Source organism: Rhea americana, unplaced genomic scaffold, assembly GCF_003343005.1.
Source record: "Rhea americana isolate MKP2758 unplaced genomic scaffold, rheAme1 scaffold_284, whole genome shotgun sequence".
In the NCBI taxonomy this organism is placed as follows: Eukaryota; Metazoa; Chordata; class Aves; order Rheiformes; family Rheidae; genus Rhea; species Rhea americana.
Genome location: NW_028186406.1, coordinates 252,260 through 264,737, shown reverse-complemented (window position 1 = coordinate 264,737; position 12,478 = coordinate 252,260). Strand labels below are relative to the sequence as shown.

The 12,478-nt window shown below is 42.5% G+C and overlaps 1 protein-coding gene across 1 annotated transcript in view; it reads left to right on the top strand.

The window, feature by feature from the left end:
* The first annotated feature begins 2,353 nt into the window (after positions 1–2,353).
* Positions 2,354–12,478, top strand: part of FRAS1 (Fraser extracellular matrix complex subunit 1) — a 176,856-nt gene continuing 166,731 nt past the window's right edge. Inside the window, exons 1-2 of the mRNA XM_085308858.1 lie at positions 2,354–2,390; positions 3,962–3,993. Coding sequence (XP_085164984.1) covers positions 2,354–2,390; positions 3,962–3,993 — 69 coding nt within the window. The remainder of the gene's footprint in view (positions 2,391–3,961; positions 3,994–12,478) is intronic.

Genomic DNA, 12,478 nt, shown 5'->3' with positions numbered 1-12,478 from the left:
GCCTCGCGGCGGCCGTTGGCGGCCGTTGGCGGCGGGGCGGGGGCGCGCGCGGTGGTGAGGGGCGAAGCAGCGGCTGACTGGAAGCGGCCGGGCCGGGCCGGGCTGTCCCGTCCTGTCCCTCCGCGGCCGAGGCCCGAGCCCCGGGGCTGCGAGGGGAGGGGAGGGGGGGGGACCTGCCGCCGGGCTTTCTCCTGCCCCGGTGTCACGGTGTTCGGGCACCTGCAGGTGCTCGAGGGCGAGGTGGCGTTRAACACCCGGAGCGGGGCCCCGGCACTTCCGAGGCGGGTGTAAGGGAGCCGCCGTCCCGTTCGGCGCAGGCTGGCGGGGCTGCGGTGGGGATGGAGGGGGCCTTTGGGTGAGGGGAGCGAGGGCAGCTGAAGGTCGGGGGGCTGGGGTTACGGAGGTGTTGAGTGGGGGCTTCACCCGGCACATGGGAGCCCCTTTCAGGGATGGGAGGGGTGAGAGGGAGGTTTGGGTCAGTCCCCTGCGAAGCTGAGGTCAGGGTTTTCTAAAGAGGCTTCTTTATTTCACGAAATGCTGGGCTTCTGGTATCTGCACTTGAAATGGGCAGTGGTGAGCCGTGCTGCTGGCGGAACTCAGCCCATCTCGCTTGCTTCCCTGGCCCTTGTCCTTTCCCATCCTGGCTCATGCCCTTTCCCGCCCCATGCTATTTGAATGATGCCCTTTAATGCCACCCCTCATTTCCCCACACTGCACTGGCAGTCGTGGGGGTAAGGCTGCTTGCCCAMGAGATCTCTAAATGAAAAATGCGGTTTTGTACTCTGCCTGCTGAAGCGGTCCTAGTGGTGATAGCAACGATTTTGCAAAGTGGAGGGTAGGTAGCAGTCATCACCTTGCACTTGTGAAGAGCAAAGCTGAGAGTTTAAACTTCATGTGCGTGTGTTGTGCTTAGTATAGCTAAGCTGTAGAGCACAAACTCTATTACTAAAAAAAAAAAAAATCTTCTGGACAGACTTGTAAAAGGTGCCAAGTTCTGTATGATCTTATACTGACTGTCAGAGGGCATGGGGGAAGGTTAYCAATTGTATTAGGTAATAGGCTTGTGGCTGGACTTGTGCTCTTAAGGGCTTTACTTAAGTTTCATTTTGGCAATATAATGGTCAGTGGTTAGTACCCTATTTGACAGGTTCCCCAGATACTGTCCATGCCATAACTATCCCTCTTGCTATACTTCTGATCAATAAAAGTAGTTATTAGTTAGGAATAGTCATGTGGAAGTTAAAGTATTGCCAGGTGTGAATTGGGGAGACTTACTTGTGTGGCAGTTGCTTACCAGAGACTTTCCATCTTTAAAAGAAACTAACTCAAAATCTGCCCCCAACCCCCCAAGCTTCTGCATCCAGGATGGACAGCAAAAATAACAAGGCAAAAGGTTTGAGAATTTCTTCCCAAGCTTTTCAATATATGGAAGGGAATATTTTCTTTTGAGGAAACCCCTTTCATGTGGGCTCTGCAAAAGATGGCTCATCACACAAGTGCCTTGGAATTGCATGCAATGCCTGCTAACTGGAATGGAAAGCAAGGCCGTGTGATGTGCATTGCGCGATATCTGGAGGCTCACTCAGAACAAAGCCTTTGTATGGCATGGTTTAGCACTAGGAATGATGGGGGGAGAATTAAAACTATCTGAAACTGAGGACTGAATTGTGTAGAGCAAGGTTAGATCCTAGTATCTCTCAAATGTGAGTGTGTGAACTATGTCTCGTCTTTAAAGAAGAGAGGAAGAATGAGACTCTTTGCTTAYCTTATAGTCACACAGAGGTTGAGGTGAGCCTGTCTCTACGGAGTGCAGTGGTGGGAGCAGGTTGTAGAGCTGAGAAAGATTTGGGGGTCTGTCTGGCCCCTGCTGGTGCTTGGGCCATCTGTGGTGGTTGCTCTTGCCCTACTGCCTTGGTTCCTGCTCTGTGGTGCGCCATGGAAGTGAGGAGCTCGTTGGCACAGGGTGCTGTAATCATTGTGAGTTGTTTTTCACAATTTATTACAATGCCTAGTGCAAAGGAGCCCTAGATTTAATTATAGCCTCTTCAAATAAAGGTAGGAAATGCTATTTTTTCTTATTTTTTCCCTTAGCTTTTTGAGGTCTTTAAGTACTAAGTGAGGATTTAGATACAGTAATTTGCTTTTTTTTTTTAAGATGTCAAATCATTGTTTTGGCACTTCTAAGGGACTATAGATGTTAAAAGAAGAGCAAGGACAGTGAACTGTTTTCAGGATTAAAACAGTTGAACTGTTTGCTTTTCTTAATGCACTGCTGTTAGGTGCTGTTTTCTGATGTTCCTCACAACAGTATGGAATATATAATATTTTGCAGTGAATTACAAGGTGCGACTTGATGACCCTTCAAGCTGTTGCATCTTCCCAGAAGAAAGGTGTGGGAAAATGAGGAGAGATAGGTGTGTGTGAGAAAATAAGTACAGTAACTTGAAGTCAGGAAAAGGTACGGTAAAACTTCGCTCACTTCCCCCGAGAGTAATTGTCTTGAAAACCGAAGAAACAATGGGCGATTACTGAGTCTGACTCTCAGCTGCATTCAAATCCCTTTGTACTACCGTTAAAATGAAAAGCTACCTTGGCAAGTATGAAGTGGTTAATTTTATGGTTCAGATCATCGGGAGTGGTATGAAGGGAACTGTTCAGAAGTTGGAATGAAATCCAGTGTTTGGGCATTTAGCCCTCCCCTGGGCTCAGACTGCTTGAGCAGAACTTAACTAGTTTCCTGTCAATGTGAGTGGAAATATACCTGCTGAGTTTGAAGGAAGCTTGACTAGGATGTTGTAGCTCATCTTCTCAGTAAGGGAAAATATTTCCTGATGGTGCTTCTGCAGCCTCTTGTAGCTGAACTAAAGACAAGCTTGAAGGAGGAGCTCTTTATCTGAAGCAGTATAGTTGCAAGGCTTTCTTCATGAATTTGTCTAATCTGCTTTTATGGGAATTACTGCTTTTCTCAACAAGGAGATTCTTTTAGTTCTCTGGGTGGTCCCTTGAGGCGACTTTTCCCTGTGTTCTGTTCTTTTTATCGTTGAGTTTCTTACGTTGCTTTTGATTTCACATGCTTGTCACATTTTCAGTAGGCAGATATATGCAGTTCTTGAAGAGCTGTTTCCCAGAAAAATCAATGAAAGAACTGTCATTGAACTTATTCATATTTTATTTCTAACCTTTTATTTAATTTATTGAAGTAGGATATATAAATTATGTTTGAATGTATGTACATCTGTCACTTGCTTGGAGAACCTTTCTCTMAACTGCTAGTGTCAATGTTTGGATGTGAGATGGAGGAGTCCTGTTAGCCCAACAGTGGGTGAAATGTGACTTGTTGCCCGTAGTGTGATTTAGGAGCAGGAATGCATGGCAGCTCTTCTCACAGTGATTACTTTATGTGTGTATTCGTGCACTTATTTGTTTCTCATGTTAATGGTAGAAGGATTTATAGGAGCACAGAGAAGAAACTGCTCTCTAGCAAGCAGTTTAAGTGCTGTGTAATCTTGCCTTTTAAGGATCGTATTTTGCCCTTGAGTAGCCGTGGCTTCCCTTTATTTCAGTGAGAGCTTGCTCCATGAATCAAGTTGAAACACAATCGTAAGCTATGTCTTGCATGTATAGTGTGCAAATTGCTATCTTATGAAAGGGTAACCTTTGTGACAGTGCAGGGGGAGAATATGTTCCCTCCATGCAGGTAGCACCAAATGCCTAAATTCTTCACCCGCCTGACAGGCTGTTCAAAGAGCATGTAAGGTGATTATGGGTTGTGGTATTTCACCTCTTCAGAACATACCTTTGTCATCTTCATGCTATTCTGGAAGTGCTTGTGTCTTTTCAGCCAGAGTGTGCAGACAGTGCAGTCTGAAGGTTGCCAAATATTATCTTGTTGCACTAAATTCATTTGTTTTATCACTGGCAAGTGTATCGCTGCTAACCAATTTTCTGTTTTGTCCCACAGGTGCCTGTGTCTACCAAGGCTTGTTGTTTGAGGTAGGTTGGCTTGAAGATGTTGCATTGGGGAAAGTGACCAAGAAGGTGCTCCTGAACTTTCAAGCTTGAACTTGAGCTGGGTTCGTAGTTTTGTCACCTCAGTCACCAGGGTGTGTAAACTCAGAGCAAAGGATGTTGCTGCAAGCCTTCAGCCCATCGGGAAGCAGCAGCAGCCTAGCTGGTACAACTCTGTGCTTGCTGCTACATGGGGCTCCTTCAAGGTCCAGTATCCAGAAGGCATGTGGGGTGATTCTTGTGGCTTCCAGGAACCTTAAAACAAGTGTGCAGTCTTTGACTGGGTGGGTAGTGTTTTGTAAAATGGCTTAGTAATGCTGGTGTATGTTCTGCAGTTTTGCCCTAAATAAGGTAAGGTATTGATGATGAGAATTTAATACTCTCAGCTGATCAGGGCAAAACTATTGTGCCTTGACTTTTTAAATCTGATGTATTTTCTTCCATAGGCTTCTGTTTCTATGCCTGTATTCTGTGCATAACTTGGGCTTTTTAAAAAACCCATCTGTTGTGTAAACTGTGTTGTGCTCTCTWGCAGTTGTCTGCCTTGGTTAAGTACTCTGGGGTAAAAGGAAACGGTCAAGCAACTTGATTTTCTGGAGTGCTTTTTTACCTGCCTCCTATTCCGGAGCAGGCTGCTTGTGATTCATTACCGTAGGCTAGAAAGCAGTGTGCAGCACCTGTCTGAAAGAGCCTGGAATTTTTTGTTTCCATTAGAGCTCCAACCTGGGCATTAGATCTTAAAAGTTTTTCTCCCTAAAGTAGGGAATGGAGAGGACTACTGGAGGCAAATGTCTTCAGAGGATGGTGGGAAAAGGTGAGAGGAAGGTGGACAAAGACTGAATGTATTTGCTTCCGTTAATAATGCTCTGTGGAGCATAAACATATTTTGAAGGAATTGAAAAGGTTTATCTTTGCTCCATCAACTGTAATAAACTGTAACATAGATAGTTCTCTTCTGAGCATTGCAACTCAGTAAGGGCAATAACACTGCTGTAGGGTTATCAAGTGAGATGTTACATCTATGTCACTATTTGGTATTGGTACGTCATCTGCTATTTCTTGCCTTCTTTGGTTTCCTAGTGTGTTGTTGTTCCCTTTTTCATGCTGCTGTGTGTTTGAACTGCTGGTGCAGGTCTAAATGACTTTTTGTAGCAACATGTATATTTAAAGATTGTGGGATTTTCTGAATTAATGTATCCTATTCAAAGAATTTGCTCTCATTGTCTTTAATTTTTTTCTTTATCTCAATATTCAGTAAGATTAAGGTTTTTATGAAGAAACCACTTCTGTAACTGTACTAGTTATGAGCTGTACAAAATTTACTCGCTGTAGAAGCGAGAGCAAATGCAATATTAACKCAGGTATATAGCTGATACGTTCAGTGGAGTGAGTTTGAACAATTAAAGCTTGTCATACTTTTAATTAACAAGAGATAAGACAGGAAGTTTTTATAATGCCTGAAGATGTACCTGCTTTCTTATCTCAGTGATATTTGCTGTGGAAATGGCTCTTCCACTGCTTTTTCTGTGAGTATTTTAGTACTACTTTGTTTCGTATGCACTAATGTACTAGCTTTGGTCTTGATTAATCTTTAGGATTGAATATAGATCAAAAGAATGGGCTCTGCAGCTTGGGCAAGCCATCTCAGGACAGATTTTAAATTGCTATCCTTTCCAACTCAAACCCCACATGCAGTGCACTAAACCCTTGGGCTAGGTACATCTACTGTACCTAGTACTGTACCTACTGTAAAAGAAAAACTGCACCAAGAAACATGGAAGTTAGAGTTGGAAAAGAGCCTTTGTATTATTTTATCCTTTGCATGTGGTCCCTTCAGTGGTGCTGGAGTTGGTTTGGTTAAGCATGGTAGAAAGTCTACATTAGAGGTAGTACATCAGTGTGTTAAAGCCACTTAACACTTGTAGCTTGGCAGTACTTGGTTGTGATAGGACTTAAGAACTCACATTACCTTTGGAGAAGGCTGCTGTCTCAAAGCTCAGATCTAACAGGAAAAATGACAAGAACAGCAATTCTGCTACCATCTTGGTCTTCGGTCTTTGGGAGAAGATGGGAGTTGAGGTGGAAAGAAATACTGTTCAGAGTGACTAATGTGGAATAAGTTGTGGAGAACTGGAAAATGTTGTGAAACTGAGATGGAGCTGATCATGGGAGTGATATTTAGGGGCCAAACTTGTGGTATGTGAACCAGTACTGGTTTCTGCTCCCTTTTGGAGGGGGTAAGCAACACTTACCAGGAGAAAATCGGCAGTTGGCATGGCATGGCTACAGAGAGCTGTTGTCATGCCGCTCATTTGGGCATTGTCTGTGACATTATTCCTGGCCGAAAGGGAGGTTAATTAAAGTATGAGTGTTTGGTGTGTATTTTATTACTGTAAGTGGCAGGCAGGGCTTTCAGCCATTTGTGCTGCTGAATTGTGTCCGTGTGGAGCTGCTCTGCAGTGTGCCTCTTCAGAGCTGGGTGCTACAATGCAAAATGGCACCTTTGAGATCAGCAGGAGTGCTCGTAGGCCCTCTCTTAGATGTCTTTGGACGGGTCTTTGAAGTGTCAGGAATGATCAGCATGTTGTGCAAGGGATTATTTTGGTGTAGCTTTGACTTAAAATACTTCAGTGGAAAAAAATAACACCTTTTAGTTGCATACTGCAACCCTGGATAGTGATGTTACTGTATGGTTATGGTACAGAACTAGGAAGAGAACAAGTGTCAGCTTTTGTGCCAGCATTTGTTTCTGTTTGCATCATCCTTACTGCCTGTGGCAGGGTCCAGGTGCATGCTCACAAAAGAGTTTGTCAGCATCAATGCAGAAGGGAGATTTTAGTAGCTGAAGAGCAGCTGTCTGTTCTGCTTTCCTCCAGAACCTCAGTTTACTGCAAATCTTCTTCCTTCAGCAGCAGAATGAATGGAGTGTTAGTGGTCACTGAGCTCAGAGAAAGAGTCTTTTCTTGCTACCACCAGACATGCAAATTATTGCTATTGCCATCTAAAAGCAGAGTGGGAGAGAGCCAAGTGGTGTCATCGGGATGTTGCTGGCCTCTTGTCCTGTGCCTTCCCTTGTTTTGTGTGGAAGGTTGGCACAGTCTTGCCATCTGCTCTGTTTGCTTGAAGCCTTGTGCCTAGCCTGTACCTAGCTCCTTGTGATATAGGTCCTCAATAACATCCATAAGGCTTTACAGACTTCAGCCAGCTGTGGGAGTGCAAGCATGAATTCCTGCCTAGTTTTCCCCAGGCAGCTTAGCTCTTAACATCTTTTGTCTCTTCAAGTAGAGAGAGTAAACAGAGCTAAACAGGCCCAAAGGGGTCTGTGACCAGCCTTGGTGAAGCTGGTAGCCTGGTGGCCCAGGGAACTKAAGATCCCAGAATGCACTGTGACTATCAAATCATCTAGATGCATTGAGATTTCTGTCCTTGTAACAGGAAACTTTCAGGAATGTAAGGTAACCAGTAAATGAGGAAATGTGATGTATGTGTCTGTTCCTTATCTGCCTGGTGGTAGTGAACCCACATAGTGTTATGTTAATAAGTAAACCATTTGCAGTTTCCCTGGCCTTGAGGTTAATGTCATCAACAAATATAAAATCTGAAGATGCAGAGGGAGGAAACATACATGTGAATCAGTATTACATTAATCTTGGTGCTTATAGAGCATTGTAGTAGCTATGTGACAGATGAGGTTTTGGAACTATTACCTGATGGCTTTGATCCTGGTACAATTGTCTGCTGAAGTTGGGGAAAAGGTTGTTATTGAATCACTTGTTTGAGATTCTAGATGGATGAGTTGAAATGGCATGTCTGCTATAGTGTCCTCTTGATGAATGCACATTTTTCTCTCCTTTCTTTTTAATCCCAGATCAGGAGAAGAGTAGAAGCCAGTTATACCTGTAGCCTGTGTCCTGCTACTTAGCTCCCACTAGTCTTACCAGAGAGAGTGTGTTCACTGGTGGCGGGGCCTCTTTGCACTTTCTCTGTGTACAGGTGCTGAGGCATGTGGTGTAGGCATCAGTGGTGTGCTCAGAAGAATAATGGTACAAGGTAGTTCTGCTAGCATTGGAGCTGGCCTTGTGGAGGGCTCCCAGGTCACTCTGGTAACAGGAAACCCTTGGGTGTTGAGCTGATGGATATGTTTGTGTGTCTGTTTTGTCTGTGCTTGCAAAACAGACATGCTTTTCCAAATAGAGGCTGAATAGTTTAAGGAATGGGACAGAAATGATGTTCCTGTTACAAGTTTAGTCCCTTGCACTTAGATTTCTTTACTTTTTGGTAATGTGAAGGAAACAGCCTTTACTAGAGCTAGAGTCCCCCCCCCCCCCAAACCATCACCTAGCCTCATAGTGTAACTGATCTTGGACCTGAGCTTTTTGGGGTTGCCTGGATTTTATTACTTTTTTCTTTGTAAGCCTTTAAGATGAGGGACAAGAAACTGCAGGAGAGAGGAACAGATGAATAATTATTCCTTCAGAAGGCGCTGAAGCTTTCTGTGGATGCAGTGGCTGCAAAAATGACACTTGTGACTTGATTGTAGCACCAACAGGAGAAAGCTGTGGTGGTAGCGTGGAACAGCCCCACTATCTGCGAGTGAGTGTGATAACCTACCAACTAAATGCAAAAGAGAACATGAAGATGGCTTCATGCTGTGGCTCGGTAAAATTGGGCTACTAAGATGGCATGAGAGCAGACTTTGTGTTTTTTTCCTTTCTCCTAGCCTTCTTCCACTTATCACTGTGCGAGAACAGTACACACGATTACTTTACTTTGGTTGGGAGTGACAGAAGCAGACCTGAATGGCCGTGTCCACAACCCAGAGATTAGYTTACAAGGCTAGCATAGGTTAGTTGTGTTGCAAAAAGTAAACGTGCAAAGGGAGGCTCTGCCCTGGCCTGGGAATGTGTGTGCTCACAAGTATTGCAGCATGATTGAAGGGAAACAGAGCTGGACTCTATGTGGCTGTATGTAGCAGCATTGTAGCTGTTGCTGAGGCTGCCTTTGCCAGACCCCTCTCTGCCATTGATGTATTGTGAGTTCAGTTGAGGGTTACAAGATGGAGTTAGGACCCCAATATAGAAGAGCATAGATGTGTCTGACTGCAGAATTTGCTGTGGGAGTCTTCACTGTTGGTATTGGTACGTGCCCAGAGGAGAGCATAGATGCAGATTGTGAGGGGTAATTTTGCAGGGTTAGTGTTTGTATATGTCTTCTCAAAGTTGCAGATGAAAAAATCTTCAGTGAACAAATCCTAGTGGTAGGACAAACTTACAAAATAATGATGTCCTCTCTGCAGTTTGTTCCAGAGGGAAAGTACTTTCTGCTTGCATATGCTTACAAACCATTTACTTGCTGCCAGGGGGAGCGAGATGGCTCTTCTGAATAGCRAGAAGGTATTGAGCTGAAGCTTGCAACCTCACCTGGTGGATTTTGCCTGGAGTGGCAGCACTGTAGTGTGCCTGTGGTACTAAACACTGCTCACTCTCCCCTTCATCTCCTTGATACATCTGTGGAAGGTTCCTCATCTTAAACAGTGTTTAGATATGTTTTTTTGCCTTTCAGTGTTCTATGCTATTCAGAGTTTTTCTCAGTGTTGCAAGTATTTGTGGATGAGCTGTTCTAGGTTAGTGTAGGAAGGCTGAATGCTGAAAGTCTTGCTTTATGGTACTTGGCTGTCTTACTTCGGATGCAAATGTGAACTCTTAAGTCATTTGAAAAACTTGGAGTAGAAACCAAACATTGAAGTGCAGTCTATTCAACTACAGCCAAACTGTTTGAATCTTTAATACTGAGGAGAACACTCTACATCTTGCTTGCCTGACTTAGTAGCTCATATATCAAGGGTCAGCTTCTGCTCATGTATTTCCTGAGGGGGGAAAAAGCGTCCGTGAGTTTAACGCTTACTGTGCAGAGAAGGCTTGCATTCTCCCCTCCTTCGTTTCTGAGGGAGTTCTCGGCTTCACACAGTCAGCATAACTGCTTCCTTTGTTTAGCAAAGGACAGAATACATTTTATTAACCTAGATGGTGAGGTAGGTGGGGATGAGGAGGCATTCATCCCATAATGAAGGTAAATGTTTGGGGGAGGTACTGATGTCTATCTGCCAGTTTTCTTGTGCCAAGAATAGCTTTCAGCCCTGGGAAGAGAAGAGGAAAAGGGGGCTGTGAAATGAAGAGGGAGATGGTTTAAATGGAAGGTATGGTTTGATAAACGACAGTATATGTCTGATGGACTTTCCAGTTAGGAAGGACAAGTTCAGCTGAGCAATCTCCAGTGAACTATTTTATTTTGACTGTGAAAATATGGGTCTATTTTGTTGTAACAGCTGCTGGTAGCACATGTAAGGATGAGTTTTGGACTGGAAGACTTGTGAAGTTGAACAAGACAAATATGGGGGTCTTGTAACAATCAAGTACCAAACAAACCTAGCAGCTTTTTCTGGAAGGAAATACACCTTTTTTGTCTTGAATGGAATTAAAAGCCCTAACCTAACCCACAATAAAAGGTAGTGTACTTCTATCAAATAGTTTTTCCTTTTTGAAACTACCTGGAAAAGCTTTTAAGGCTATTGAAGTGTTTAATCGACTTGAACATCTTAAAAGTCTTCTTTTAAGACCTAGATTTAGCAATCTGTCAAAAGAGCAATACACCTCTCAAAAGGAAAAATAAATCGATTGTTACAGCTTTTCAGGTAGTTCTACTTTTCATCTTTGTGATTCTGCTCTGCAGTTTGTGGCAGGGGACCACAAAAATAAACATCAGATTGACAAATGTGATCTGTTGTATATGTATGTGATCAGCTGTATTTATAGCAGACCATTGATTTAATATATGCATTAATCATGCAACTTAAGTAACTTTCTGTAAACATTTTCAAGGAGCTGGGCAAATAAAGAACAACACCAGCAAAAGATGGGGGGAAAAAAAAATGGAAGCATGATGCTGTTTTATCCTTGAGGTGTGTGTTTTTTTTCAGCTCCAGAAACCTTTCTTACTGAACTGTTTCCATTATTCAGCTAGCTTATTTCAGTGGCTAGTGTTTTCAGAATAGAGAAAAAGTGCTAGTTGACAGTTCTGGAGGAAGAGCCTGTTGTTTGGTGTTTTCCTCTCATATTCTCTTCTGTTTGAAGAAAAAGTAGGATGAAAGTATTACTTCTAAAATGTGAAGTTCGTGACAATGAACAATTCGAAAAATCTATCGTAAGTTCACATAACTTGTTTCATAAAACAGTGTCTAAGTTAATTACTGTGATCAACTTAGACATCTTGAAGCTACATGTATGCATTTAATGTTTGAATTTAAAAAGAAGTTTAGTTTTATGCATTTTAAATTAATTTCTGATGTTGTTTATGCAGAGTCATATGTGAAAGGATAAATGTAGTGAATAGGAAGTGGTGTGGTTTTTTTTTTTTTTTTTTTTAAACTTTGAAGTAAACTATCCCATTGTGGATAGTGTCAATGCTGAAAAAACTAAGGGACCAGTTACAGTAAATGTGAGCAGGCACAAGGCTGTTCTTAGGAAAAATACTCAGTTAAGGTAACAGGAGAGCTGACTTTTTTTTTTTAAGGGTAACAAGTTGTCATCTCATTTTGCAGTGTTAATGATTTGAAAATTAGCAAGCAAAATCTTCAATTTATGATGGCGAAAATGGGTTTTATAAATCACAACTTATTACTCCATTTTTGCCAGGATATATTCTCAGTTCTTCCAAGGAACAAAACTATAAGCTTCTATATGTATACCAGGTATGTATATATAAATCAATTTTTAAACTGTAAAACTCCTTATAGCAGCACAAATGGGCTGTATAGTGTTCAAATGGATGTTACACAGAACAGTGCATCTTGCTGCAAATGTTCCTCTGAGTGCTCTGTAGTCCACACTTGATTAGTTCTTCTGCTGTCTCCTGCTTTGGTATGAATATTAGGGAGGTAATGAGTTACCTGTATTAGAAGCTTGCAAAATCCAGGTAGCTTTTTCTGCTGTCACTAAGTGAATGTATTCTTACATCAGTATCAGTCTGCTTTCATATCTACATATGATTTTTTGAGATATGATTAGATGTATTGACTCTCCTAGGACTTCATGTTCTAACTTTTGGTTCCTAGAGTAGTGGTGGAAGAAACAAGGGGAAGGCAGCAGGGGCCTTATTTTACAGTGTTATTGGGTCATTTACAACTGCTTAAAGCAAGTGCATGACACTGAATAATTCTTTCTCATGTGTATAGGGCTTAATATTCACTTTCTACTTTGTGAAGAAATGGAAATACAGGGTGATAGATAGGCCTCTTGCTTTCTATAATTTGTATGCAGCTAGCGATTATTAATATAATGAGACAGCTCACATAGGAAATAACATTTGAGGCTCTTAGAAAACTGAGGAAAAACTGAAGATCAAAAATTAAAAAATTAAAAGAAAAATCTATTTGGTAATTTTTTGTGAATAAAGCATGTGCTGTGTGTGTGTG